The following is a 25938-nucleotide window of genomic DNA, read 5'->3' as shown; positions in this document are numbered from 1 at the left end:
CCTGCTCAGTGGGAATGAATGAATAAATAAAGTCTTTAAAAAAACGACAACAGAATATTACAGAGAGAAGTGGTTCCCTATAAGAAAAATGAGTGAGATACTGGAGAAGGCAAATCCTACAAACTTTGGCTATACTATTCTTTTCCCTGTTCAAAGCTGCATCCAGAAGAAGGGTGCCCTGTGGATTAGTAAACCGTTCCCTACACACACACACACACACACACACACACACTGTTCCCTAGCCAATCCTAAGGCTTTAGCCACTCCTTGGTGACCTTGTACCTTTCTCTTCTTACTTCCCTAGTAGAAAGATACCATTTCTCTGCTCTTTTCAAAAGTGGGTGTGATTGGGTTTGACATATTTACTTGACATAAACGTAATCATTCAGCTGTTGGAACTTGAGAAGGGAGTTAGGGAGGCAAGGAGGTGGGGCTGGGGTGCAGGGGGTGCCAGGCTGGAGGAGCAGGAGCGGGGTGAGGTGGGAGTACTGGCTGCAGGGATGGGACCGAGAGGGAAAGGTGGGGTACAGAGGGGGAGGGATTGGAGAGCCGGGGTGGGGTGGGGGTGGCGAGAAGCGGGGGGATCTCAGGAAGCGACGGAGGAGGCAGAGCTGTGCGACTAGAAGGGCGTGGGACTGGTGGTCCGAGGGGCCCGACCGGGGGCAGGGAATGGAGGGCTGGGCCGGGGCGGCGGGGTAAGGGTCAGGGCGGCCCGGCTGGGCTCGGGAGAGCGCTGGTGCGGGAACTCCGCGCGAGGGGCCGGGCCAGGGGGCGAGGAAGTCCGCGGCGAGGGGTGTGGCTGGGGGGCGGCGGACGCCGCGGTGCCCCCCCACCGCTGGAGCTCCAGGTCCTCGCCTCTGGTCCCGCCTCTTTCTCGGAAGTGACACACCCGCCGACCAACCGGAGCCGCGGGCCGGGCGCGGCGCAGCCAATGGCGCGGCGGGGGCGGGGCTGGGGAGGGGGCTCGCGGGGCAGGGGAGGGGGCTAGGGGCCTCGAAGGGCTCGGGAGCGGCGACGGCGAGCCATGGCGCTGGGGCTCCAGCGCGCAAGGTACCGGGGTTCGGGGCAGGAATGCTCGGAGTCGGGGGGCTCTCCTTCCAGGGACCCCTGAGCCGGGCGGGGGATGCGCGGGTCCAGCCGAGGACGCCCCAGGACGCGCGGCTGGAGGCCCGTCCCCGCCGCACCCTCCAGCCTGCGGATTGCAGGGGAGGGGGATTGCCCCGCCCCTCTAGCCTGGAGTGACTTCAGGGTGGTGATCCCCAATTTCCTGCCGCTCCGGGTTCGCTTTCCCTCCTGGTTCCAGGGTCCCCACGGAATTGGGGGTGCCCGGGCTTCTGCGGGAGCGGGCGGCATTCTCCTTCCACATCCTGAACCTACTGGCCTCCGAATTCCCAGCAATGAGGTTGTTCCTTGCCCCCGGACCCCTGGGATCCTAGGGTTCATGGGATACCCCCAAACTAAGCCTTCCCAGATACAGGGACTCCCTTGGAACGAGGAGTCAGATGCTGAGTTCGGGAGAAGAGAGATGCCCTATAATTGGATGCTCTCCGACAATCTCTCAAACCTTGGGTTCCCTAGACATAAGCAGAGGGGGTCCCCTTTCAGAAGCTACCTGGGACCGTTCCCAGGGACCTTTTTGTACCCTTTTGAAAGGTGGAGCCACCTCTTTTAATAACGGAGAAACAGCCTGACCCTCTTCCCACAGTCTAGTCCCTTATCTCCCTCCCCACCCCCACTCAGGGCCTGGGTCTGGGGACAGGGTCACCCCAGCCAAGCCCTATTTGGGGAATCCCCCATGGAGGGTGCTGTGCCTGGTTCAGTGCAAGCCTTCCTGGGAGCACCTCCCCTGCCAGAGTGTTCAGCTGGGTCCTCCTGGCCAGAGGGTAGGTTTCTGTGATCACCGCCCAGCAGGTGCAGATGTGCTGAGTGCTCTGGGTCCGATGCCAGAGGGTCTATCTGGCTATGTTTTCGTGGGGCCCCGGAAAATCCTGCAGGCCCTCGGTTTCCTTGTCCAATCTGAGGCATCCAGTAAGCCTCACCCCCTTCCCTCCTCCCTGGCTTCACAGGTCTGATTGGATCTGTCCACAACACCATGTTTTTTAGCCCCCACACCCCACCCCTGCCTCACTGTTCCCCCCTTCAGTTCTATTCCAGTCTCTGGCTCCCGGCCTGCAGGAACTCCATCCCATTCCTTCTGGACCAGCCTCAGCCCGGCCCCTCCCAGCGCCCCCTCCTGGCTGGGTGGGGGCCCCTCCTGGCTGAGCTGGGGCGCTCCCCCTTCCCCACCAAGGCCAACCCTTTCCTGTGGTGTCATCCCAGTGCTGCGCACCACCCACTCATAACTCGCACCCGGATCCCGGCCACGCTCCGTCCCCTCCTGCACCCCTAGGATGGCACTTGGGCCAAAGGGGGCCTGGGTGATGGTGAGTGGGCCCCCATACCTCCTCACCCCCTTCCTTTCTTCCAGCTCAGGCATATTACCATCCCACCCCGGGGCAGGGATGTTCTTAGAAGGTCTCTGATGGGTGTAAGGGCCCCGGGTGCCCCCCAGATCAGAGGGTTCCCAGAGAAGATGGGACTTTGGGTACAGGCACCCCACTGGATTACCATATCCTTGGGAATGAGCAGAGGTGGAGGCAGAGAGATTCCTCCTGACTGAGCCCACCCAAGTCCTTTCTCAAACCCAAACCCTGCCTCTGGCCTCGCAGTGCCAAGAGGGGTCCATGCCCAGATACAACCTAAGGCCCCCTAGATCCTCTACACTTTTTTCATGACCACCCCCCCCCCAATATCCAGCTCAGTGTCAGAAGAGAGAGGGCCAAGAGCAGCCCCGAGTGTGGCTCAGGGTCTTCCTACTTTATCTATGCCTTTGCTCTCTGGTGGCAGGTTCTTCAGAGGTGGGCTTCTCCCTCTCTTAGTTGGGGAATGGGGGCACCACGCCCCAGCCCCCATTCCCAGGCCTCACCCTGGGGCCTCCAGACCCTGGTCCCGCCCCCTGTTCTCTGCTGGAACACAGAGGAAGGGTGGCAGGGTTCCAGCTGCACGTCCCAAGCTGGGCAGAGTGCCAGGGGGCTGGACCAGGGCTGGGCATGGGGCCAGCTGGGGAGACTGGCCAGCTGGGGAAATCCGGAGGCAGCAGAGGTGGGACAAGGGAAAGGCATGGAGGCCACCGGGCAAAGAGGGGCAGGGTGGAGACCCCTGGCGTGGACGTGCCCACCCAGGCATGGCAGTTAAGAGCACAGACTGCAAAGTCAGGTTCAGATCCCAGCTCATCTGCTTCCTGGATGTGTGGCCTTGTGCCAGTGACTGCCTCTCTAAGCCCCGGTAACATATCCTAGAAGATGGGGGTCATACCTCTCCTTACCCAAGACGAGGAGCAGTGAGGGAACTGATCTTTGGGGCAGGATACCCCACAGGTGTGCAATAAGCTTGGTAGCAGTGTTCTGGGCAGAAGTAGATACACAGTCAGTCGGACTGGGGTGTGGTTGGAACATGGGGTGGTTCTGGGGTGGAGGGCCCCAATTACCACTTGGGTTACTTGGGCCAGTGATCCCATTGCTCTGAGCCTCAGGTTCAGGCCCTGGGAAAGGGAGATCACTTTCCCTGCTGCGGAGGGCTATTGAGAGGATTGAAGGTGGTGGTGGTGGTGGTGGGGTTTCTAGCTCCTTGAGTGCTCAGTACAGCAAAGTGATCATTATTCTTACTGTCATGATGGTTTGGTCTACTTCCAAGGCGCTTGTGCGAAAGTCGTGTGTGTAATTGCACCCACACCACGCCACAGGGTCACCACCAAAGCCCACGGGGGTCTCCAGGGAGCAAAAGACTCCTGAGCCTTCCATTCCTGATGTGGACAAAGAAGGAATAATGAAAAGCTTAACCTTCTCGGTGGCACTAATCAATTGCCAGGCCCTATTCTAAGTCCTTGACGTATATAAATTCATTTTAATCTTTAAAACAACCCTGTGGGGTTGTGGTGCTATGTTCAAGGGAAGCCCTGTGATTTGTCCCAAAGTTACACAGCTAATAAGTAGTGGAGTGAGACTGGAACCCTGAACCAGAGGAACTAGTCCCTACTCTGTTGAACGAAAGGCTAGAGACCCAGGCGTCTCTGAAGCCAGCCAGAGGCCCACACTTCCTGCCAGAAGAGTATCCAGAGATCAGGCTGGGAGCTGGAAGGAGGGTCCTGCTGCAGCCACCAGCTGGCTCTTTCTATGGAGGGAGAAGCCACGGAGAGGATTACAGAGCCCAGCTGCCCAGGGAGGTGGGGGGCCGGCCCCACCCCCATTCCCGTTCTCACTCCCTCTTCCCTCTGTCTGGGCCCCCAGCTCAGTGAGGCCCGCCCACCCCCACCCTCTGGGCAGGAAGACAAACAGGGCTGGAACAGAACAGAACAGGACAGGACGGAATGTCCTCCGGGCAGAGCAGGACTGGGGGCCCCTGCCTCCCACCAGCCAGGGAGGAGGGGATGGGGGTGATCACTGGCTCCCTCCACCGTTCCACCCAGCCTGCCCCCTCCTGTGCCTCCCAGTGGTTGCACTGAGTTTTTTCCCCTCTGCGGCCTGACAGGACAGTCCCCTCCCCTCTCCGTCATGCCTGGGGGTGGGGCTGCAGGTCTGCTGTGTGCGAGCGAGGTTGATACCATGCCCAGGAGTGGCCTCTGGTTTTTGGAAGGGCCAGCCTCCCTTCCTAGAGTTCTGCTTCTCCTGGGTGGGTCACAAGGAAGGAATCAGAAGAAGATGGAAGGCTTTGGAACCGCACTCCCTGAGTTCAGATCCCGGCTCTGCCAGTTACTAGCTTTGTGACTTTTTGTTACCAGGGACTTTACCTTTCAGAGCTTCCGTGTCCCTTTTGTGAAATGGAAGTTTAAGGTGGGATTGAATGAGTACTTAGTGCCAGACACGCACGTGCTGCTCAGCAAATCATAACTGCTTGTTAATGGTTTTATCAATATTATTAATATGGAGAAGATAACGCATACTATACTATATATAATGTACTCTAATCTTTTCTTTTTTATCAAAAACCATGTTGTTTGGACTTGGACATTTAAGACAGTGAGAAGCAGTAACCTGGAGATACACCCAGGACCACAGAACAGAGAAAACTGAAGAGTTCAGGCAGACAATTGTTCAAATCTGACTTCACTCCTTAGGGGGCAAGCCCTGCAACCTCTCTGTGCCTTGGTTTCCTCATCTGTTCAATGGGGATAACGTTACTACCTTCTCTCTGGGGTTGTCTGAGCTCTAAGGGGGTTAATGTAAGTTACCCACTTGGCACAGGGAACTGATGGCAAAAAGCTGGATAAGTGACAGATATTTCTGACAAAACCGTACCCATCCTTCTCCCAACCCCACACGTAGAAGTCAGGCATTTGAAGCAGATTCAAGGGCAGGGGTGAGTGGTTAGCTGTTGGCTCCACAGAACACTGGGGTTGGTTCGCTGTGTCACATTGGCAGGGCCCTTGTTGGTGGGTGGTTGGACTTTGAGATCTGTGTTCTAAGATTCTGAGGATTCAGCTCAGCTGAGGAGGGGAAAGGGCAGGAGAGAGGGGGTTCTGGGAGGCTGCAGGGCAGGGGGCCCGGAGGCTGCTGACATCTTCATGTTCCCTCCCTTTCCTGGCTTGGGGCCAGCTCGGCCAGCCCCCTCCCAGCAGGAGGCCTCTTGGTCCCCTGGCGTCCCAAGCCCGGGGAACAAACAGCAGATAAGTCAGGGAGGGGACAGTGGCCCCGCTGGGGGCAGCCCGGGCAGGCTCGGGGACAGATAAAACCGTGGCTAGGAGCTGCCCCAGAATATAACCGTAGCAGGGCCCAGAGAGCTCCGGAAACTCGCCCGGGCCGCACGGCGAGACGTGCGCGGTGGCGGCCCTGCCGTCCGCGAGCCCGGGCCCCATGTGGCAGCGCCCCACGTGCATGTCCCACGCAGCTCCTTCCGCCCCGCGGGCGCCGCCAGTGAACGCTGCCGACGCCCGCAGGTCGAGCACCGAGCTGCGCAAGGAGAAGTCCCGGGATGCGGCCCGCAGCCGGCGCAGCCAGGAGACCGAGGTGCTGTACCAGCTGGCGCACACGCTGCCCTTCGCGCGCGGGGTCAGCGCGCACCTGGACAAGGCCTCCATCATGCGCCTCACCATCAGCTACCTGCGCATGCACCGCCTCTGCGCCGCAGGTGAGCCCCGCCCCCCGGGAAGTCCCACCTTGGCAAGGCCCCGCCCCCTACCGCCTTCCCGGCGGAGCCCCTTCCCCTGGGGGCCAGCCCGACGAGGCCCCGCCCCCTGGGGAAGCCCCACCTCTTTCGAGTTAGACTTCCAAGGACTAGGAGGAGGCCGGAGGCCGGCCGGCTCCCTTAGCGCTTCAACCCTCAGGGTTTGGTCCCCAGGGAGAGAGACCTTCTTGCAATAAATATCCCTGGGAGGCTTAGCTGCCCAACTTTTTTTTTTTTTTAATTCTATTTATTTATGAGAGACACACAGAGAGAGGCAGAGACATAGGCAGAGGGAGAGGCAGGGTCCCCGCGGGGAGCCCGATGCGGGACTCGATCCCAGGGCTCCGGATCACGACCTGAGCCGAAGGCAGGCGCTCAATCGCTGAGCCACCCGGGCGTCCCACTGCCCAACTTTTAATGACTACTTAAGAGAGTCCCCTCCCAAGCTCCCTGGGTCCATGGCCCCTCCCCTGAGTAGCCATCCTCTTGAATTCCCACACCGTTGGAGTTCTATCCTGCTGGGGGTTTTTACACACACACACACACACACACACACACACTTTGGAATCTCCAGGACCCTGAAAAAGATTTTATTTATGAGGGATGTGGAGCCATCTTCTGGCAGGTTCTGCCCATGAGACTTCCCTGCCCCATAGAATTTTCCTTCTCTGGGAGGCTCAGCCCCTTTACTATTCTGTCATCTGGGAGTCCCTGCTTCCTTAGAATTTTGCCCATCTACAAGGTCCTGCCCCCAAAATTCTGAAATTCTGAACCTCTGGGAGGCTTGCCGCCCCCCCCCTTAGAATTCTGACTCCTTCTAGCCCCTTAAATTTTGACCCCTGGGAATCCCATCCTCTTAGAAGTCTGCCCTCCATCCAAGGAGGCCACCCCCCCCTTGAATTCTATTCTCCTGGGAGACCCCCACCTCCTTAGACTTCTGTGCCCTGGAGAAGCCCTGTCCCCTTACGATTATAATCCATGGTGGCCCTGCCTTCCTTGGAATTCCCAAGCCACTGGCATATGTTCTTGCACACCTGGGGGCATCTATAAGTTCTACTAAATGAGGGAAGGCAGAGGGAGGCTAGCCAGGGTGGATCCATGGCTGACTAGAGACACCCCATCCACCCTGGCCCGGACACCAGGGGAGTGGAACCAGGTGGGAGCAGGGGGCGAAGCTCTGGATGCCTGCTACCTGAAGGCCCTGGAGGGCTTCGTCATGGTGCTCACTGCCGAGGGAGACATGGCTTACCTGTCGGAGAATGTCAGCAAACACCTGGGCCTCAGTCAGGTGAGAGGAGCTGCCAGCTTTGTGCCTGGCCCTGTGCAGGGGATGCTGGGTTACAGAGGCGATGGAGACTGCCTGAGCCCTGTCTTTACAGGGCTCACAGCACAGAGGGGAGACAGATGTGTCATCACACAGGAAGATTCAGAACGGCCAGGGCTGGGATGGGGCAGCCTAGGGGGCCCCTCGGGGGAAGGGGGTTACCTGAGCCAGCCTCAGTGGGGAATCAAAGGCTTCCTGGGAAAGAAGACATCTGAGCTGAAACCTGAAGGCCTCTAGCCAGTCAGAAGGTATGGGGAATGGATGGGAACAGCGAAGACTGGCAGTGTTCATGGTGGAGGGAACAGAATATGCAAAGACCCAGAGGTGAGATAAAATAGAGAATTTGAGGTAAAGAAAGAGGTGTGTCCTGGCTACGTGCTGAGTGCAGTGGGAAAGGAGAGAGAAAAAAGTTTAGAGAAGTCAACAGAGCTAGATGCCTTAGGGCCAAATCAGGTTTATTGCCAGGGCACTGGGGAGCCATGGAAGGATATTCAGCAGGGGAGAGACTGTGAGAGAGGTAGAATCGGATTTAGGATTTGGAGATCTCCCTTGTGGTGCACACAGAGGTGGAGTTGGAGGGAAGAGACTAGAGGCTAGAGGGTCCATTCACAGGGAGGGGTGTGGGGCCCTGGGTGGGAGAAGAAGAATCCCCAGAGGCCTGGGGATGGGAAGGCAGGAGACACAGGTGGAGAGGTGCACCTTTGCACCTGCTGTTCCCTCTTTGCACTTGCTGTTCCCTCTTTCCAGAACACTGCAGAGAGCCACATGACCACCTCACTGGCTTGGTTCAGCAGTTTGTGTAAATATCACCTCAAGACACGGACTCTGACCATGGCCTCTAAGATAGCATCCCCTCATTTCATGGCCTTACACTAGTTTTCTTCATTTCCTTACCATATTGTTTTATATCTGTGTTGTTTTGTTGTATTTGTTTCCTTATGGACCATCTGCCCCGCTAGCCAATAAGCTCTGAGAAGCAGGGATTTTGCCTGTGTGGCACAGCTTTGCCTACCATCTAGAAGAGGGCCTGGCTATAGCAGGTGCCGAAGAGATGGTTGCTCAGTGAGTGTGTGAGTGAATGAATGAAGACAAGTGAATGAATGAATGAATGGACTAGTGAAGTAATCCAGGCTCATGAATTTGGGCAGGGATGGTGAGGATGGGTAGGAAGGGGCGGGTCAGAGGCCCTGGTAAAAGTGCTCTTCCTCCTAGACACCCCCTATATCCACCCCCCCCCCCCCCCGCCCCGGCAGCTTGAGCTCATCGGACACAGTATCTTTGATTTCATCCATCCCTGCGACCAAGAGGAGCTCCAGGACGCGCTGACTCTGCGGCAGAGTGAGTTCTTCTGAGGCCTCTGACCCTGGTCATAGGTGCCAAGGCTCCACCCGTCCCTCAGCACATCCCCTCCTCCTCTGGAAGCCTGGACTGAGGGAGATGGGAAGAGGGGGACACAGCCCTGCCCTGGGGTATCTGAGGGAGGATTCCCTACTCCTGGGGGCCCTTGCTGGAGGCTGCGACCTTTGAGGCCAGGGAGATTTTAGTAAGCAGGATTTTGGAGGGAATTGGGCCCTGTCCAGAGCCACCTGGTGACCTGCTCATCCCCATCCCTGTGGCCCCCCACCCCAGGCCTATCCAAAAAGAAGCCGGAGGTCCCCACCGAGCGCTGCTTCTCCCTGCGCATGAAGAGTACTCTCACCAACCGTGGGCGCACCCTCAACCTCAAGGCAGCCACCTGGAAGGTGTGCAGGGCCTGGCCTGGGGTGGGTCAGGGGTTTCTCCTTCTCAGCTTCTGGGGGGAAGGGAGGGGAGGGCCCACAGAGACATACCTCCCAGCCCCATTGGGAGCCCCAGGCCCACGTGAATTACCGCCTTGTCCCCGCCCAAACTAGGTGCTGCACTGCTCTGGACACATGAGGGTCTACAAGCCCCCTGCACAGGCTTCCCCAGCGGGGAGCCCCAACTTGGAGCCTCCTTTGCAATGCCTGGTGCTCATCTGTGAAGCCATCCCCCACCCGGGCAGCTTGGAGCCCCCACTAGGCCGGGGGGCCTTCCTCAGCCGCCACAGCCTGGACATGAAGTTCACTTACTGTGATGAGAGGTGGGCAGGAGTCCCACGGCCCATCCACCCCCACTCCCCCCCCCACCCCCCCCAACCTCCACTGGCCCAGCTCCTCCTCTTCCTTTCTGCCCCAGTCACTCGCTGGTCCTTTTCCTGCCTCCCCACCCCCTCCCCTGGTTCTCCATCTGATCCACTTCTGTCTCTCTCTAATGCTATCTCTCTCTGTCTCTGTGTGGCTGGCTGTCCTTGAATTCTCTGTGGGTCTTTTTACCTTGTGTTCTCTCTCTGTGCTCTTTGAGTCTTCCTTACTCTCTCTCTCTCTGTCCCTCTGTCGCTTTCCCTAAATGAATCCGTCTGTTTGAAGCAGTTAGCGCAGTGCCCAACACGGAAGGCAGCACTCAGCACACTGCCCTAACCCACCCCCCTAGCCTTTCCTTCCTCTCCTTTTCTTCCCTCTTCCCTCTCTCCCTTTGGCTCTTCCTGTTCCTGCATCTTCCTTCCTTCCCTCCGTCCTGGAGTCGCTTGGGAATGGCAAGTCTGGGCTCTGTTGTCGGGCTTGGGTTTAAAGCCTGGCTGTGTACCCTTCACTACACGCCGGCACCTCTCTGTGCTGTGCTCTCCAGTCTCTCCTGTGGAGTGAGAGACCAGAACCTCCTTAGAGCAGCTGTTCTGAGCACTCAGTGGGTTGCCCAGTGCAGAGCGCTATAGATGTGTGTGTGTGTGTGTGTGTGTGTGTGTGTTGTAAGATTTTATTTATTCATGTGAGACACAGAGAGAGAGAGAGGCTGAGACACAGGCAGAGGGAGAAGCAGGCTCCATGCAGTGAGTCTGATGCAGGACTTGATCCCAGGACCCCGGGATCACGACCTGAGGCAAAGGCAGATGCTCAACCACTGAGCCACTCAGGCACCCCTAAAAGTGTGTTTTTTTTAAAAAAATCTTTTTTTCATTAAGTGGGGCTTTAACTTGTGACCCTGAGATCAAGAGTCTCCATGAAGCATGCTCCACCAACTAAGCCAGCCAAGAGCTGCGAGAATATTTTTTAATCATTATCATCATTATTACTTTCTATTTTATTCATTTTTTCCAATCTTTCATTTTGTGGTTCTGGGGGGAAGAACCTCTCCTGCCATGCAGCTGTAGCAATCACCATAAGCCAAGTGGCTCAAAACATCACAGACCTCTGGAGGTCAGAAGCCTGAAATGAGTTAGATTTTTTTTTTTTTTTAAGATTTTACTTATTTATTTGAGAGAGAGCCAGAGAGCACAAGCAGGGAGAGCAGTGAAGGCAGAGGGGGAAGCAGGCTTCCTGCTGAGAGGAAGCCTGATGTGGGGCTCGATCTCAGGACCCTGGAATCATGATCTGAACTGAAGGCAGATGCTTAGTGGACTGAGCCATCCAGGTGCGGCGCCCCTGAAATGAGTTTATGGAGCTAAAGCCAAAGGCCTCATTCCTTCTGAAGGTTCCTTGCCTTAAAATCTTCTGGAATCTTCCTACATTCCTTGGTTTGGAACCCCTTTCTCTATCTTCAAAACACAAGGCCCTGCCTTCCGCCTCCATCAGCACAGTCCTGTTCTCTGTATCCCTCTTGTGAGGGCCCCTGTCGCCACACTGGGCCCACCTGGCTCATCTAGATAAAGCTCCGCATCTCAAGATCTTTCACTTAATCAGCCACCCATGGTCCCATTGGCCTGGGAGGTTGCAGTAGTCACAGGTCCCCAGGATTAGGAGACAGACCTCTCTGGGGACCACTAATTCAGCCTATCATAACCCCTTTTCTATTTCTTACTCTCCCTTTCTCTCTGTTACAACCCCATCTGTCTCTGTCCTGGCAGCTTCATCCCCATGTCCCCTAGCCCCACCCTCCACCTCAGCCAGTTGAACTGACCAGGCCCCACTGCACCCACCCCAGGATCGCAGAGGTCGCTGGCTACAGCCCTGATGACCTGATTGGCTGCTCTGCCTATGAGTACATTCACGCTCTGGACTCGGACGCCGTTGGCCAGAGCATCCACACCCGTACGTGAGACTTCCTGGCACTCTGAAACCAGCCCCCCAGCTCCCCATGCTCCAGAGAGCCTTACCCACAAACCCGATCCCGGCTCCCTGCTCCCCACACCCCAAGGAACCTTCTCTTTCCTGGTCCCCATACCCAAGCCCCTGCCCCTAGCACCTTCTTGCCCCATTTGTCCCTTCTGGGGCCCTGACCCCTCCCCGTCCCCTTCCCCAGTGCTGAGCAAGGGCCAGGCAGTAACGGGGCAGTATCGCTTCCTGGCCCGGAGTGGTGGCTATCTGTGGACCCAGACTCAGGCCACAGTGGTGTCAGGGGGCCGGGGTCCCCATTCTGAGAGTATCGTCTGCGTCCACTTCTTGATCAGGTAAGTGTGAGGGGGCATGTGTGGGTCTGATCTGTGTGTGTGTGGATAGGTGTGTGTGCATACAGCGTGCGTGTGTTGTGCATCCAACTCTGAGAGGGAGTGTTCACATGTGCACGTATGCAGAGCATGTGTGACTAAATGCACACAGATGTGTCTGCATGTACACACATATGCATGGGTGTGCGCACACCCATGCACATGTGTGCACTGTTCACTGAAATGGAAAAGGACTCTATATTCAATTTAAAGTGAGAAATACAGCAGAAAAAAAAAAAAGAAATACAGCAGAATCGTGGGGGCTTTTTAAAAAATTAAAGTGTAATTTACATATAATGAATTCACTTTTTGGTATACAGCTCTCTGAGTTTTGACAAAGATGTGCGATTGTGAATCGCTTCTACAATCAAGGTATAGAGAATCACCCGAAAACATTCTGTCATAGTGAATCCCACCCCACCCCCCAGCCCCTGGCCACCAAGAGCTGTTCTCTGACCCTAGGCTTTTGCCTTTTCCAGAATGTCAGGTTCATGGAATCCTACAGTATGGAGCATTTTGAGTCTGGCATCTTTCACGTAGCATAATATATTTAAAACATCTCCATTGTGTGTATGAGACGCTCCTTTTTAATGCTGAGTGGTGTTCTATGGTATGAATATGAACAGACCAGAGTTTGTTTACCATTCACCAGTTGGAGGACATTTGGGCTGGTTCCTATTTCGGGTGATTACGAAAAAAGCTACTGTAAACATTCTCATAGAAGATTTTGTGAGATCATGTTTTCATTTCCCTTGGGTAAACACCTAGGCATGGAGTAGATGGGTCATATGGTCAGTGTATATTTAACTTCACAAGAAACCACCAGGTCGTTTTACAAAAAGGCGGCACCATTTTGCATTCCCACCAGCCCTGCAAGGGTTCCCGTTCCTCTGCATGGCTGCCAGCATTTTGTATTGTCTGTTTTTGTCTTCTTTTAATTTTAACCATTCTAATGGATGTGCACTGGTAAATCACAGGCTCTCCTCCACTGCATTAAGCATATTAGAAGTTTTTACCATGACAACATTGTGGCGAGGGCAGCAAATTACCACAGAAGACAAAATTACAGCTTTTCTTTGCAAATTAACTTCCAGGACATGGTATCAATTTCTAAAGCCTTAGGAGTTTTCTTACGTCTTTTTGATCAAGGACAGATTCTTTCTTTGTTTAAGATTTTACTTATTTATTCATGAGAGACACACAGAGAGAGGCTGAGGCACAGGCAGAGGGAGAAGCAGGCTCTTCGGGAAGCCCAATGCAGTACTCAGTTCCAGGGCCCCGGGATCATGACCTGGGCTGAAGGCAGACGCTCAACCACTGAGCCACCCAGGCACCCCTGATCGAGGACAGATTCTATTAGAAAACAGAAATGGGTAGAGGCGTCTGCGTGGCTCAGTTGGTTAAGCATCCAGCTCTTCATCTCAGCTCGGCTCTCCATCTTGCAGTCCTGAGTTCAAGCCCTGCATTGGGCTCCATGTTGGGCATGGAACTTACTTAAAAAAAAAAAAAAAAAAAGCAAGTAACAGGAATATCCATATGAATCTTTGTATTGCACAAGAAAACAAGACTGATCATCTAGGGGTTCTCATTTTAACACCTTTCCGAATCAGAGTCTTTGAATAGCTTGTAGAGGTGGCAAGAGGCCTCCCATTGCCATTGTCACTGCAAATGAGAGGGGGCCTATCCCCCCCCTTCTGGAAATGTCTTTTATTCATTGTGAGGATTTGCTTTTCTATGGCCTGGCCATGTGATTTCAGTCTTCTTTACTCTAAGCAAAGAGCAGGCCTGGCAGAAATGGGTGAGGAAAGAATAGGAGTTTACTTAATGATAGTGAAATAAGGAGTATATGGTGTTAATTGCCCTTGTTCTGTGTACTTGTTGTGTGGTGTGCAGTTGCATGGCTATCTGTGTGTCAGGTGGTAATACTCTGTATATAAGAACCCCTTCCCTTCCACAACTGAGCCTCCATCCATTGCAGTGAGCAATTGCTTTATAAGGAAAGAAACTCATTTACACGGGCATTGCTGAATCTTCAGCACCCAGAACAGCGCCTGGCACCTAGTAGTTGTTCAATAAACAATAATCGCAAATACTTACATAGAGCTCACCATGTGTCAGGCATAGTTCTATGCATTTGATATGCATTAGCCCACTTAGGCCTCATAACAACTTGGGGAGGAGGTATTATTATATTGCCTCTTTACAGGGAAGGAAAATGAGGCACAGAGAGGTTCAGCCGCATGCTCAAGGTCACACAGCTCAAAAGTGGCATGGTAGGGATTTGAACCCAGGCCACTGCCTGCAGAGCCATTGCTCTTAGCCATCAGGCAGTACTAGTTGTCTAGGAAATGTTTATGGAATGAACGAATGAGTGAACTTCATGTGCTGAATATGCACACGTGTGAGCGTGGAGAGCATGGATTATGCATCCATATCTGTCTGTGTATACACTTGGGGGTATATGAGCATTGCTGTTCTCCTGTGTACCATGCGTGTGTACATGTGTGACATGTGCGTGCTTGTGTTTTTCAAAGGGGATGGGGTGGCTTTGGTCCAGCCTAAATTGGGATGTGTCCAGCCCAGAAGGGATTTGGTGAGGGTGGGGAAGGGGTTGTAGCTTCTCAAAGAGCTGGTGGGAGGACCACCCACAGGCCCTCCTGCATATTGTTATGCAAATGAGATGCAAACAAGGGTCTGGTCTTCAGCCCCCAGACCAATTCTCCAAAAGCCAGTTCCCTCAGCGAACATTTGGGTTGTCTGAGCAGCTAGAGACTGGGGGGAAGGGAGGCACGGGGGACATAAGAAGGATATATTTATAAATCCATTCCCTTGAATATGAAAAATGTCTATGAATAGAAACTTCATAAATAAAATCTTATTCATTAAAATATATCCCTCTGAATTCTTCATATTTGGTAATGTAAGAATGTTAAATATATATACTTAATCAGTCATTTCTAAGAATATGTTTATAAGCAAATATAAAGAGAATATTTTGTTCTTATGCCTTTTTATTCTCCCCTTCTCTGTCCCTTGTCACCCCCGCCCCCACCCGTCTCCCCTCTCTACCCAGGCTGTGCTAAATGCCAACTCTTTTTTTTTCTGTCTCCTTCCACAGAGAGAGCTTGGGAAGACACACATAATTTTATTTTAAAAGCTATTATCATAAAAAGCATTCAACAAAAATTAAATCCTTAAAGGCAACAAGTAAATGTGGCACATTATTTTCTGCACAATGCCCTTCTGCCCCTGAACGAGATCGCCTCCTATGACAGGACGTCATCTGAAGGGGCTGCCTGGGCTGGGGGCCGAGGATGCTCCCTGACTTCCACTCCCCTTTTTGCCCTGTACCCCAGCCGGGTGGAAGAGACCGGAGTGGTGCTGTCCCTGGAGCAAACGGAGCGACACTCTCGCAGACACTCTCAGCGGGGCACCCCCTCCCAGAAGGACACCCCTAATCCCGGGGACAGCCTTGGTATGGGACAGGGCCGGGACCGGGAGGGGTTGTGGCTCCAGAAAAGCCCAAATGCCTTAATAAAGGGCTCACCAGGCCCTGTGTGACCGGACTCCTGTCTCCTTCCTCTTCTCACTCTCTGAGCGGCACCAGTTTCCTTAGTTAGCCCTCTTGGAACATGCTAGACTCTCATGCCTCAGGACCTATGCACTGGCAGTTTCCTCTGCCCAGAATGCTCTTCTCTTTGCTATCCTTCCTCTTCTCCTGTGTCCTTGGGATGATTCTTTCAGTCTTGTGGCTCCTCTGCTCTGAATCCTGCTATGGCTCCCCATGGCCCCCACCCTTCAGCTGGTTGGTTCCCTGCTCCCACCTCACTGCTCCTTGGCATCCAGGAATCTTGACCCTCCCACGTCTGGCTCCTTTCTCGGTGACTCCCCAATCCTGGACCAGCTTCTCTTCCTGTTGGTTCTTCAAGGCCAATCACCTTCTCCAAGCTGTCACTGGCAGCCAGTGCTCCTGGGTGTGGTATGGGGTCACTGATATCCTTTCCTTTTCTGGCTCAGAACTCCCCTCCAGGGACCTTAGAACCTCCTTGAGGGCCCTGGGCCAGTCTTTTCTCCTAACATGCAAGCCCCCCAGAGCTGAGTGGCTGATGGCTGTTCTGTGTCACTGGAAAATAGGGTCAGTCGTGGGCCTCGGCCCAGCCGTGTTGATTTTAAATAGTAAAACATTTCCCCATCATTGGGCAGTTGCTACTATCCCGAGCCTACTGTGTGCCCCCCACCCTGCACTGGCCCCCCGAGGACCCTCCACGGCCTCACCACAATCTGGCAACGGAAGAGATTAGACCTGGTCCAGCAAGCGTTCTGCAGAACTTAGCTCTGCAGCATGTGAATGGCATCCCCTCTGATACTTTGTTGAAAATGTCAATGAGGCTCCCTGGGGTTGGTGTGGAGGGCTCTGCCCCTCAGCCCTGGATGACCATCCTGTGTCCTCCCCATCTCTGCGTCTCGTAGATGCCTCTGGTCCCCGGATCCTGGCCTTCCTGCACCCCCCTGCCCTGAGCGAAGCCACCCTGGCCGCTGATCCCCGCCGCTTCTGTAGCCCTGACCTTCGTCGCCTCCTGGCACCAATCCTGGATGGGACTTCAGTAGCCGCCACCCCCAGCGCACCCCTAGCCACACGGCGCCCCCAAAGTCCTCTTCCGGTAAGCAGTTCCTCCTGAGTAAACCCTCAGGATCCATGCTGCTTTGGCTTCTGGCTTTTGAATCTTGCTATTCTCTGGGCCTCAGTTCTCCATCTGTGCAATGGGAAGGCTGGGGTGAGATGGGGTTTGGGGTTCCCTTAAGACCTACATCTCAGATTCTTCAACTTTTATCTGGACCAAAACCTGGGATATTTGGGACTGGCATGGGTGACCTCCTCCTTGCTTTGTGATCAATCATCCAGGCTCTCAAACAGTCAAGAATGTCTAATGTCTTAAATTACACAAACTAGGATTCAAGTCCTGAATCTGCCACTTACCAGCTATGTTGTCCTGGGCAAGTGGGCTCTCCGTGTCTTTATATGTATAAAATTAGGATCACAGCAAGTAGCTATCTCATTGATTGTTTTGAGGGTTCATTGAGATCATTCATGGGAAGTGCTTAGTAGACACCTGATACCTAGTAGGTGCTCAGTATACCAGAGCAGTTACATTTTTTACATGAGTTCACATAGTGTGACTTTTTTTTTTGAAGATTTTATTTATTCATGAAAGACACAGAGACATAGGCAGAGGGAGAAGCAGGCTCCCTGCAGGGAGCCCAATGTGGGACTCCATCCCAGGACCCTGGGATCACTCCCTGAGCCGAAGGCAGACGCTCAACCACTGAGCCACACAGGCACCCATAGTATAACCTTTGACTCAGGGGCCCATATTATATGATGTTGACTTTCTCATCCTTACCCAACCCCCCCCCCCACCCCTAAAATCTTTTCTCCACCAGCAAAATAAGACTGTGGCCTTTGACCTCACCTGGGAGAGTGGACTCTGCATCATTTTTACCCAGACTTCAGATTCCAAGACCTTTAACCCTAGAGGGCCTGAATACCTTGGCCTCAGGCTTTAGTCTTTTAATCTTTGAGTTTTCCCTGTCAAGCTATCCCCAGCTTCTTCCACCTACTGAACACCGGGGTCCAGAATTCATTCGCTTTTGCTGTTTGATTTCCTTGGTGTCCCAGCCATCTGACATTTAACCCTTACTTCTACCCCTGAGCTCAAATATCAGACTATCTTACTGTTAACATTTCCTAGGCTCCAGATTTCCTTTAAGTGGCTACTCTCTCCCCACAGGCTGATCTCCCAGATGAACCACTCATGAACATGGAAAATACACACAAACTCTTGGCCTCAGGGAAAGACCTTGAGGCTGTGGAGACGGATCTAGATATAGCTCAGGTAAGGGCTGGCCTGGAAGGAACAGTCTTTACGTCTGTGCTCTGGGGGCTGATATATCTGAGCTTTAGAGAGGGTGACTGAATGGTTAAGGGCATGAGTGGATGGATGGATAGAAAGGCCACTGTATTCATTAGGTGGATGATGGTCGATAGATGGATGGATGATGGTTAGATAGATACATGGATGGATGGATGGATATTGGATGTTTGGATGAGTAGTTAGGCCATTGGTTCTTTGGATAGATGATGGATGGATGGATACTTGGATGATTGAGTGTCTAGATAAATGACAGTGATATGATGTATTATCTATTGCTGCATAGTAAATCATCCCCAAACAGAGCACCTTGAAAGAAGTAACATTTATTTAGTCACACTATTTCTGAGATTCAGGAATCTGGGAGCAGCTCAGCTGGTTTTTGCTGAGTCCCTTGTTTGGATGAAGTCAAGCGCTCCATCAGGGGTTCAGTCATGTGGGGCTAGAGGATCCACTTCCAAGCTCATATACATGGTTGTTGACAGTCATCAGCCCCTCACTGGCTCTGGCTGGAAGCCTCAGTTCCTTACCACATAGGCTGTCTGGCTTTCCCCAAGGCAAGGAATCCAAGAGATAACAAGAGTGAGCCCAAGACAGAAAATGCAGTCTTTTATAACCTAATCTCAGAAGCAACTATATTGTATTGGTCATACAGACCAACCCTGATACAATGCAGAAGGCATCTGCATACACCAGAAGGTGAGGATTATTGGGGCCCCCAATAATTCATGTCTCTCCCTCCTGCAAAATATACTCACCTCCTCCCAAGTGCCCCCAAAGTCTCTTCCCATGACAGCATCAGCCTAAATCTGGAACCTCATCACCTACATCGGGTCTGAGAGTGGTGAAGCCCTCACTCTGTTGGCCTGTGAACTAAAGAGACAAGTTATGTGCCAGCCACATGCCCCATATACAATGGTGGGACAGGCACAAAGTAAGGCCATGTGTTCTATTAAAAAGAGCGAGAGGATTGGAGCGTGTACAGGTGTCACTGGTCCACAGCAATTTTGAAATCTGGTTGGACAACTGTGGGAAGTTCCTTGATGAGAACTTATTCCTACTACTTTCTCCATGGTTCTTGACTCCACCCTCTAGACTAGACTCCTTGCTTGGACTCCTCCTTGCTTCTTCATAAAAGGTAATATGTTTTTGCAGCTGAGAGGGTTTTCATGACCTGCTTTCTTGTGAGGGGACTTTGGTGACCCAAAGGCTCTTTTCATTTAGTAACCATCTCTGTCCCTTTCAGTCCAAGCTGGCAACATTTCTGTTTATATATTAATCTGTAAAAAAAAAAAAAATGTGTGGGTCTTATGTGAATCTCTTTGGAGTTCACTCCATTACACAAAAGTCATGCCCATGATCTCTTTGAGATAAGCCCCTACCTTGGGGCTTTTACTGAGATGCTGAGTGACAGTGTCTGGAAGTTTAATGGAAGCCCTGTTGTCTGATTGAGAAGACACATCCTTAAACTCTAGAGTGCCGTTGTCTGACCTTTGATCTTTCCAAAGCCATCACCAAGAATTTTATAGTCACACCTTGGGCTTCATCTTTAGACCATGCCTTCCCAAGAGTGCTCTTTTTGGCTCAGGTTTAGCATCCTTTGCCATCTGGGCAAACACAAGGTGAAGGCTGCAGTCCTCTGGTCTGCCAAGTCTATCCAAGAGTCCTGACATCAGCTACAAGCTTGGGAGGCCCCAGGGCCATCCTCACTTCAGACTAGCTGCCTACAAATTCAGAGATTCCCACTGAGTCCCTCAGTTTCAATAATTGCTAGAAGTAGCTCTAGAGAGACACCCCTGGGTGGCTCAGTGGCTGAGCATCTGCCTTTGGCTCAGGGTGTGATCCCGGGGTCCTGGGATCGAGTCCCACATTGGGCTCCCCACGGTGAGCCTGCTTCTGCCTCTGCCTATGTCTCTGCCCCCTCTTTCTCTCTCATGAATAAATAAAATCTTAAAAAAAAAAAAAGTAGCTCTAGAACTTAGGACAGCACTGGACTTATGATAATAGTTTTATTATAGCAAAAGAATATTATAGCCAAAGGAAGAGGTGCATAGGATGGAATCTGGGACCAGGAGGGTCCCACATGCAAAGCTTTCATGACCCCAGAGACATATCACGCTCCTGGGAGCATACATGGTGTATCACCACACCAGGAAGCTCACTCAAGCTGTGATGTCCAGAATTTTGTTTTTTTTTTAATGATTAATTTATTATTTATTTGAGAGAGAGAGAGAGAGAGAGAGAGAGAGCGCACATGCATAAATAGGGGGAGGGGGCAGAGGTAGAGAATATCCAAACAGACTCCTGCTGAACACGGAGTCTGACATGGAATTCGATCCCAGGACCGTGAGATCATGACCTGAGCTGAAACTAAGAGTTGGATACAACCAATTGAGCCAGCCAGGTGCCCCAGGTGTCCAGTTTTCACTGAAGTGTCATTATGTAGGCATGACTGGATTATTCCCCGTGTAGTTAACCTTAATCTTCATCTTACCTCCCTGATACACATGCTTCCCCTGGAGGTCAGTCTGATCTCACGTGGCCCCAACCCTCTTATCACACGGTTGGCCATTCGGGCATGATCAGCCCCCAGCTTGAGTCATCTTGTTGGCACAGTATCAGATATGGCCCCAGGGGCTCACCCTGAGGAGCAAAGACATATCTGGCCACTCAGGAAATCCCAACGAGCTGGGGCAAAGACCACACCTCATTTTGGGTAAAGTTGATGCTTCACAGGGAGGTTGAGAAGCTTCCAGACCTTCAAGTTCCAGCTCCTTCTGTTTAGCATTTCTCTTCTTAGGGCACCTGGGTGGCTCAGTGGTTGAGCGCCTGCCTTCAGTTCAGGTTATGATCCTGGGTCCTGGGATCGAGTCCCACATTGGGCTCCCCCCAAGGAGCCTGCTTCTCCCTCTGCTTATGTCTCTGCCTCTCTCTGTGTCTCATGAATAAATAAATTCTTTAAAAAGAAAAGATTTCTCCTCTTGCCTTTACTCTGAGTGGCAAGAAGAAATCAGGCAGCTGTTCAGCATTCTGGCTGGCAATTTCAGAGGTGGATTGCCTGGCTCACTAGTTATGTGTTCTGAGTTCCACAGAACTGCACACAACACTGGTGCTAAACTTTAGTCACTTCACAACAAAAATCCCCTTTCCTCCGGCTTCTGGTCACGTGTTCCTCACCTCCCTTTGAGCCCTCCCTGGCCAGCTCCTTATGCTTCATGTTTCCATTAAGTTTGTTCAAGGCAATCTAGGCTCTGACAGGCTCTTCAAAGCCCTTCCGGGCCCTGCCCTTGCCCCACTACCCAGTACCAAAGCCACTCTGCATTTTAGGCTTTTTGTTAGGGCAGCGCCCCACTCTTGGGATCAAAATCAAAATTTTACTTGCTGTTTGTTTCTGGGTAACACACTCCCCTAAAACTGAAAATAACAAGCATGTATTAGCTCACATAATTTCTGGGGATCAGGGGCCTGGGAGTCAATTAGCAGCGTGGCTTTTGCTCTGGGTCTCTTGCGAGATTGCAGTCCAGATGTCATTACCCAGGGCTGCGGTGACTTGAAGGCTTGAAGGGGACTAGAGGGTGCACTTCCAAGATGACTCGCTGGTTTGCTGGCGGGAGGTCTGTTTCTTGCCATATGAGCCTCTACGTAGGGCTTCTCCCAGAGCACGTGACCTGAGAGAGTTTGCAGCAGAAACAGAAGCCATGGTACCTTTATAACTTGATGTTCAGAGTCCCACACTATCATCCCCTCAATATTCTATTTTTCCCAGATCAACCCTGGTCACTGTAGTAGGGGGCTATACTAGGACATGAACACCAAGAGGTGAGGATCCTTGGGAGCCACCTTGGGGACTGGCTACCAGAGTCCTTCCATCCATTCTACAGATGAGGAAAGTGAAGCTCAGACTCTTTTTTTTTTTTTTTTTTTTTTTTTTTGTGAAGCTCAGACTCTTGATGTCAGCCACACAGGCACACAACTCAGAGGTGGTAGAGCTGGGACTCAAGGCTCTTGTTCTTAACCTCCTTCTGCTTCCCGCAGGATGTCGATGCTCTGGATTTGGAGATGCTGGCCCCCTACATCTCCATGGATGATGACTTCCAGCTCAACTCTAGTGAGCAGCTACCCAGGGCCTTCCACAGACCTCCAGGAGCCATCCCCAGGCCCCGTGCACGGAGCTTCCATGGCCTGTCACCCCCAACCACTGAGTCCTCCTTGCTGCCCCGCTGGGGGAGTGACCCCCGGCTGAGCTGTTCCAGCCCTTCCAGAGGGGACCCCTCGGCCTCCTCCTCCATGGCTGGGGCTCGGAAGAGGTGAGGATATAAGGGGAGGGACACCCCCTGTCTTGTTTCTGCCTCCTGTTTCAGCCCCATCCCTCATCATTCCTCCTGCTGACCTGCTGGCCTCTGCTCCAGCTGGGCTCTTGGTGTCCCCAGCCCATGCCATGTTCGTTTCAACCTCTGTTTTTGCCTCAGCTGTGCCCCCCCACCCCCACCCCAGAGTGCCCTCCACTGTTCTCTTTGTTTATCCAGTCCACCAGAGCCCTCTCCTTTGGAACAGATTTTTATCTGGCCTAGTGATGATTTTTTGTCACAGTTAAAAGGACATTGCAAGTGTCAAAGCAACTGTCTAAAACCAAGTTTCCTAACACCTTTGAGAATCTGTGGAAAGCTATGGACTCTTTCCCAAGAACATTTACACATACATACAGACGCACAATTTTGCATATAATTTCAGAGGGTTCATGTCTGCCTTCCAGAGACATTAAATTACTAATACTCGAGTTTTTACTTTCCACGTTGTAGGCATGTGCCCATTTAGTGTCCAGAATGGTCCCTTTACTATCTGTATGAGGCTTTATGGATACATCTCATTATTTCCCAAGGCTCTCAGCTTGGTGCTGGATATACAGTGGGTGCCTAAATAAAGACTTACTGAACAAGGGAGGGAGGAAATTAATGAATACAGCAGATGGATGGATGCTGAGTGGGTGGGTGGTAGATGGATCACTGGATGAATGGGAAGATGGATTGGTGGATGGGTGGGTAGATGGGTGGATGTATGATTGGTGGATGGATGGGTGGATGTATGATTGGTGGATGGAGAGATGGGTAAGTGGGTAGATGGATGGATAGATGATGGATGGATGGGTGGATGATGGGTGGATGGATGGGTGAGTGTATGAGTAAAGGAATAAACAGGCACTTGGGAGAGTGAATGAGTGCTTATCACCTGCTTACAGTGGTGCCCACACCTGCTTGGGTTGTTGTGTTCTGAGATTCTGTTTCCCTCCAGGACCCTAGCTCAGAGCTCAGAAGACGAGGCTGAGGGGGTGGAGCTGCTGGGAGTGAGACCCCCCAAACGGTCCCCCAGCCCAGAACCCGAAAACTTCCTGCTGCCTCCCCTCAGCCTGGTATGTTGGGTGACTCATGTGATTCTCTGGCCCTCAGAACCTAGTGGCCTTAAGCCTACTGTTTTATGGGTGGGAAAACCAGAGAGGGGCAGGTACCGGCTGAAGGTCAAATGGAAGGTCAGTCATCCAGGTGAGGCTAGGACCTTGATTTGCTAGCTCAGGTCAGGGGTATGGAAGGGCTGTGCAAATTTATGTAAGTTGGTGGTAAGTTCTAAGAAGAAAAATTAAGCAGGGTGAAGGGGAGAAATGACAAATGTTAGTAGGTATAGGAACCTCCTCTTCTCCCGAGAGCCTCCCCCCAAACCTAGACAGTTCTTGGCCTTGGATTATTAGCATAGCATTAAGAGTCCAGACACTGGAGTTAGACTGACTTAAGTTCAAGTCCCAGGTCTGCCACCTAGTAACTGTGAGACCATCGGGCAGGTGGATGGGACCACTGTGAACCTCAGTTTCCTCATCTGGGAAGTGGGATGGTTACATCTCACAGGACTCAAGAGAAACAAATGAAATTAGGCCCATCCTTAGTGGCTGTGATAAATAGTATAAAAACAAGCAAGCAAAGGCAGCATCCCGTATCCCGCCTTCCCCCATCTCCCTGCTTCCATCTCACCTCTGCTGTCCTTTCTGCCCTTTCCAAAACCCGTCCTAGGCTGCACCACTTCCTCCCTCCAGGACCTTCCGTGGCTCTCTGGCTCCTCACTCAGAGCAGGGCTATTTGTGGTTGATAGTATCAACAGCTGATACTTACTGAGTGCTTACCTTGCAGCAGACACTGTACTAAGTGCCTTTCATGATTAAGTTATTTAATCCCCATGACCACTCTTAAGATGTTGTTGCCATGATTGTTACTATTAGCATTCACATTTGCACATGAGAGGACAAGCAACTGCATGGGTCAGTGTCTAGGAATCAGCAAGAGGTGGTGCATCACCATGGGGCTAGCAGCATGGGGAGCTGGCACTGTCCCTTGCCTGAAGGCACAGGGCAGAGGGTGGTCACTCGATCCTGGAGACAGTAGGTCTTGTGAGAGCCAAAACTTTCCATGGCGGGACACAGCCAACCCAGGACAACCCAGCAGAGATGCAGCTAGATCAGATACCCTTGCTTTCTTGTCCATCGTGCTGGCATCTCCCGTTAACATGAACATGCGGAGCAAGGCTGCATGTTGATTGGGTCCATGTGCATGGTCTACCTGCTGGGGCACAGGTGAAGGGCAGGACGGGGCTCTGGAGGGACACACGGAGGAGATGTAGGACATTGGCTTAACCCACAGTCACATAGCCCATAAGTGACCGCTGGACCGTGCAGAGCTCTTAACCACATTGCACCATCCTGTCTCCTGGGATATTGATGACGATGATGGTGGTGGCAGCTTTGTCTCTCTCCTACAGAGTTTCCTTCTGACAGGAGGGCCAGCCCCAGGGAGCCAGCAGGATCCCAGCACCCACCTCCTGGAACTGAATGAGCCCCTGCGTGAGTAGCAAGGCCCTGGATCCCTCTCTCCCCAAGAAGGTGCCCCAGATGGCTGAGGGGGGGCAATCCAGAAGGTTGGGGGCAGCTGTCAGTGCCTGTATGCAACCCTGGTAAAGACAGACATCCCCTTTCTGCTCTCAGCAGCACTGTGAGGAGGAAAGAGAGGCCCCGAGGGGTAGAAGGCAGAGGCTTCCCAGAGCTGCCCTTTGGGGTGGAAGCTGAGCCCAGGCTCAGTCTAGGCCTCCCGGAGCCTGTGTCTGATTATGCTTTGGGCTTGTCCTGCCTTGGTCATTCCCAGCTACGTGGCTTTGGGAAATAGTTTTTGCTTCTGGAGCCTTGCCTCCTCCGACAGATGTGTTATAATAGTTCTTACCTTAAGGAGATGTGTGCAGGAACTGTGGAGGGGCAGCACAAGGAGAGCCCAGCACAAGATCTGATTGGTAGTAAACACTCAAGAAATGTCTGCCCTCACGCCATGTTGGCCTCACAGCCCCGCCACTGAGCCACAGAGCGAGACCGGCTGCTAGGCTTGTTTGCGCTACCATCCTCACCTTCCAGCACGCCTGTCAGTAGCCAGAGCTCCACTCCAAACCTCCACACATCTGACCCAGGCCTCCTTCCACTCCAAACTCATCCATGGCTCCCTAGTGCCCTTCCGAGAAAGAACAGGCTCCTCACCTTGTCCTCCAGTCTCTGCGGGGTCTGACTGCTGCACATCCTCTGTTCCAGCCACAGTTACGGTCTTTTGTTTGGTTCATTCTGTCCTTCAGACACGAAACAAAGATTTACTGAACACAAATAAGTGCCAGGCACTGTCCTGGGAGCTGGGACACACCTGTGAACAAAACAGAAATCCCTGCTGTCACAGAGCTGAAGGGAGGCAAGGGAGGGAAACACATGCTTCTGGGAAAAATAATGCATGCAAAGGGAAAAGGAATTCTGGGGTGGGGAGCGGGGGGGGGGGGTGGGATTTCAATTTCAAGTAGCACAGTTAAGAGTGGTCTCATTGAGAAAGTGACATTTGAGCAAAGACTTGAAGGAAGTGAGAGAGTGAACCATGAAAATTTCTAGGGGAAGAGCATTCGAGGTGGAAGGAAGAGCAAATGCAAAGGTCCTGAGGTAGAAGCGT

General features: G+C 52.6%; 1 protein-coding gene and 1 long non-coding RNA gene across 8 annotated transcripts in view; one reads left to right on the top strand and one right to left on the bottom strand.

Moving 5' to 3' along the window:
• The first annotated feature begins 992 nt into the window (after nucleotides 1-992).
• The window catches only part of HIF3A (hypoxia inducible factor 3 subunit alpha), a 28673-nt gene continuing 3727 nt past the window's right edge, over nucleotides 993-25938 (top strand). Inside the window, exons 1-14 of one of the 6 annotated variants that reach the window (XM_072773976.1) lie at nucleotides 993-1050; nucleotides 5972-6162; nucleotides 7341-7486; nucleotides 8776-8860; nucleotides 9152-9264; nucleotides 9415-9623; nucleotides 11498-11604; nucleotides 11816-11963; nucleotides 15356-15474; nucleotides 16470-16660; nucleotides 17789-17893; nucleotides 21965-22236; nucleotides 23219-23336; nucleotides 24728-24809. In XM_072773976.1, the coding sequence (XP_072630077.1) occupies nucleotides 1025-1050; nucleotides 5972-6162; nucleotides 7341-7486; nucleotides 8776-8860; nucleotides 9152-9264; nucleotides 9415-9623; nucleotides 11498-11604; nucleotides 11816-11963; nucleotides 15356-15474; nucleotides 16470-16660; nucleotides 17789-17893; nucleotides 21965-22236; nucleotides 23219-23336; nucleotides 24728-24809 (1912 nt within the window). In that variant the 5' untranslated portion in view covers nucleotides 993-1024. Of the gene's footprint in view, nucleotides 1051-2290; nucleotides 2424-5754; nucleotides 6163-7340; nucleotides 7487-8775; nucleotides 8861-9151; nucleotides 9265-9414; nucleotides 9624-11497; nucleotides 11605-11815; nucleotides 11964-15355; nucleotides 15475-16469; nucleotides 16661-17788; nucleotides 17894-21964; nucleotides 22237-23218; nucleotides 23337-24727; nucleotides 24810-25938 lie in introns of those variants that run through there. The other 5 variants (XM_072773986.1, XM_072774004.1, XM_072773996.1 and 2 more) reach the window with 5 other exon arrangements.
• The window catches only part of LOC140603613 (uncharacterized), a 13562-nt gene continuing 5860 nt past the window's right edge, over nucleotides 18237-25938 (bottom strand). Inside the window, exons 2-4 of one of the 2 annotated variants that reach the window (XR_012006528.1) lie at nucleotides 25488-25644; nucleotides 21464-21597; nucleotides 18237-19209 (exon numbers count right to left, since the gene is read on the bottom strand). This is a non-coding gene — a long non-coding RNA (uncharacterized lncRNA). Of the gene's footprint in view, nucleotides 19210-21283; nucleotides 21598-25487; nucleotides 25645-25938 lie in introns of those variants that run through there. The other variant, XR_012006526.1, reaches the window with a different exon arrangement.

The sequence above is a fragment of the Canis lupus genome, chromosome 1 (assembly GCF_048164855.1).
Source record: "Canis lupus baileyi chromosome 1, mCanLup2.hap1, whole genome shotgun sequence".
In the NCBI taxonomy this organism is placed as follows: domain Eukaryota; kingdom Metazoa; phylum Chordata; class Mammalia; order Carnivora; family Canidae; genus Canis; species Canis lupus.
The sequence above is the reverse complement of the archived record's forward strand: the minus strand, read 5'-3'. Positions and strand labels throughout refer to the sequence as shown.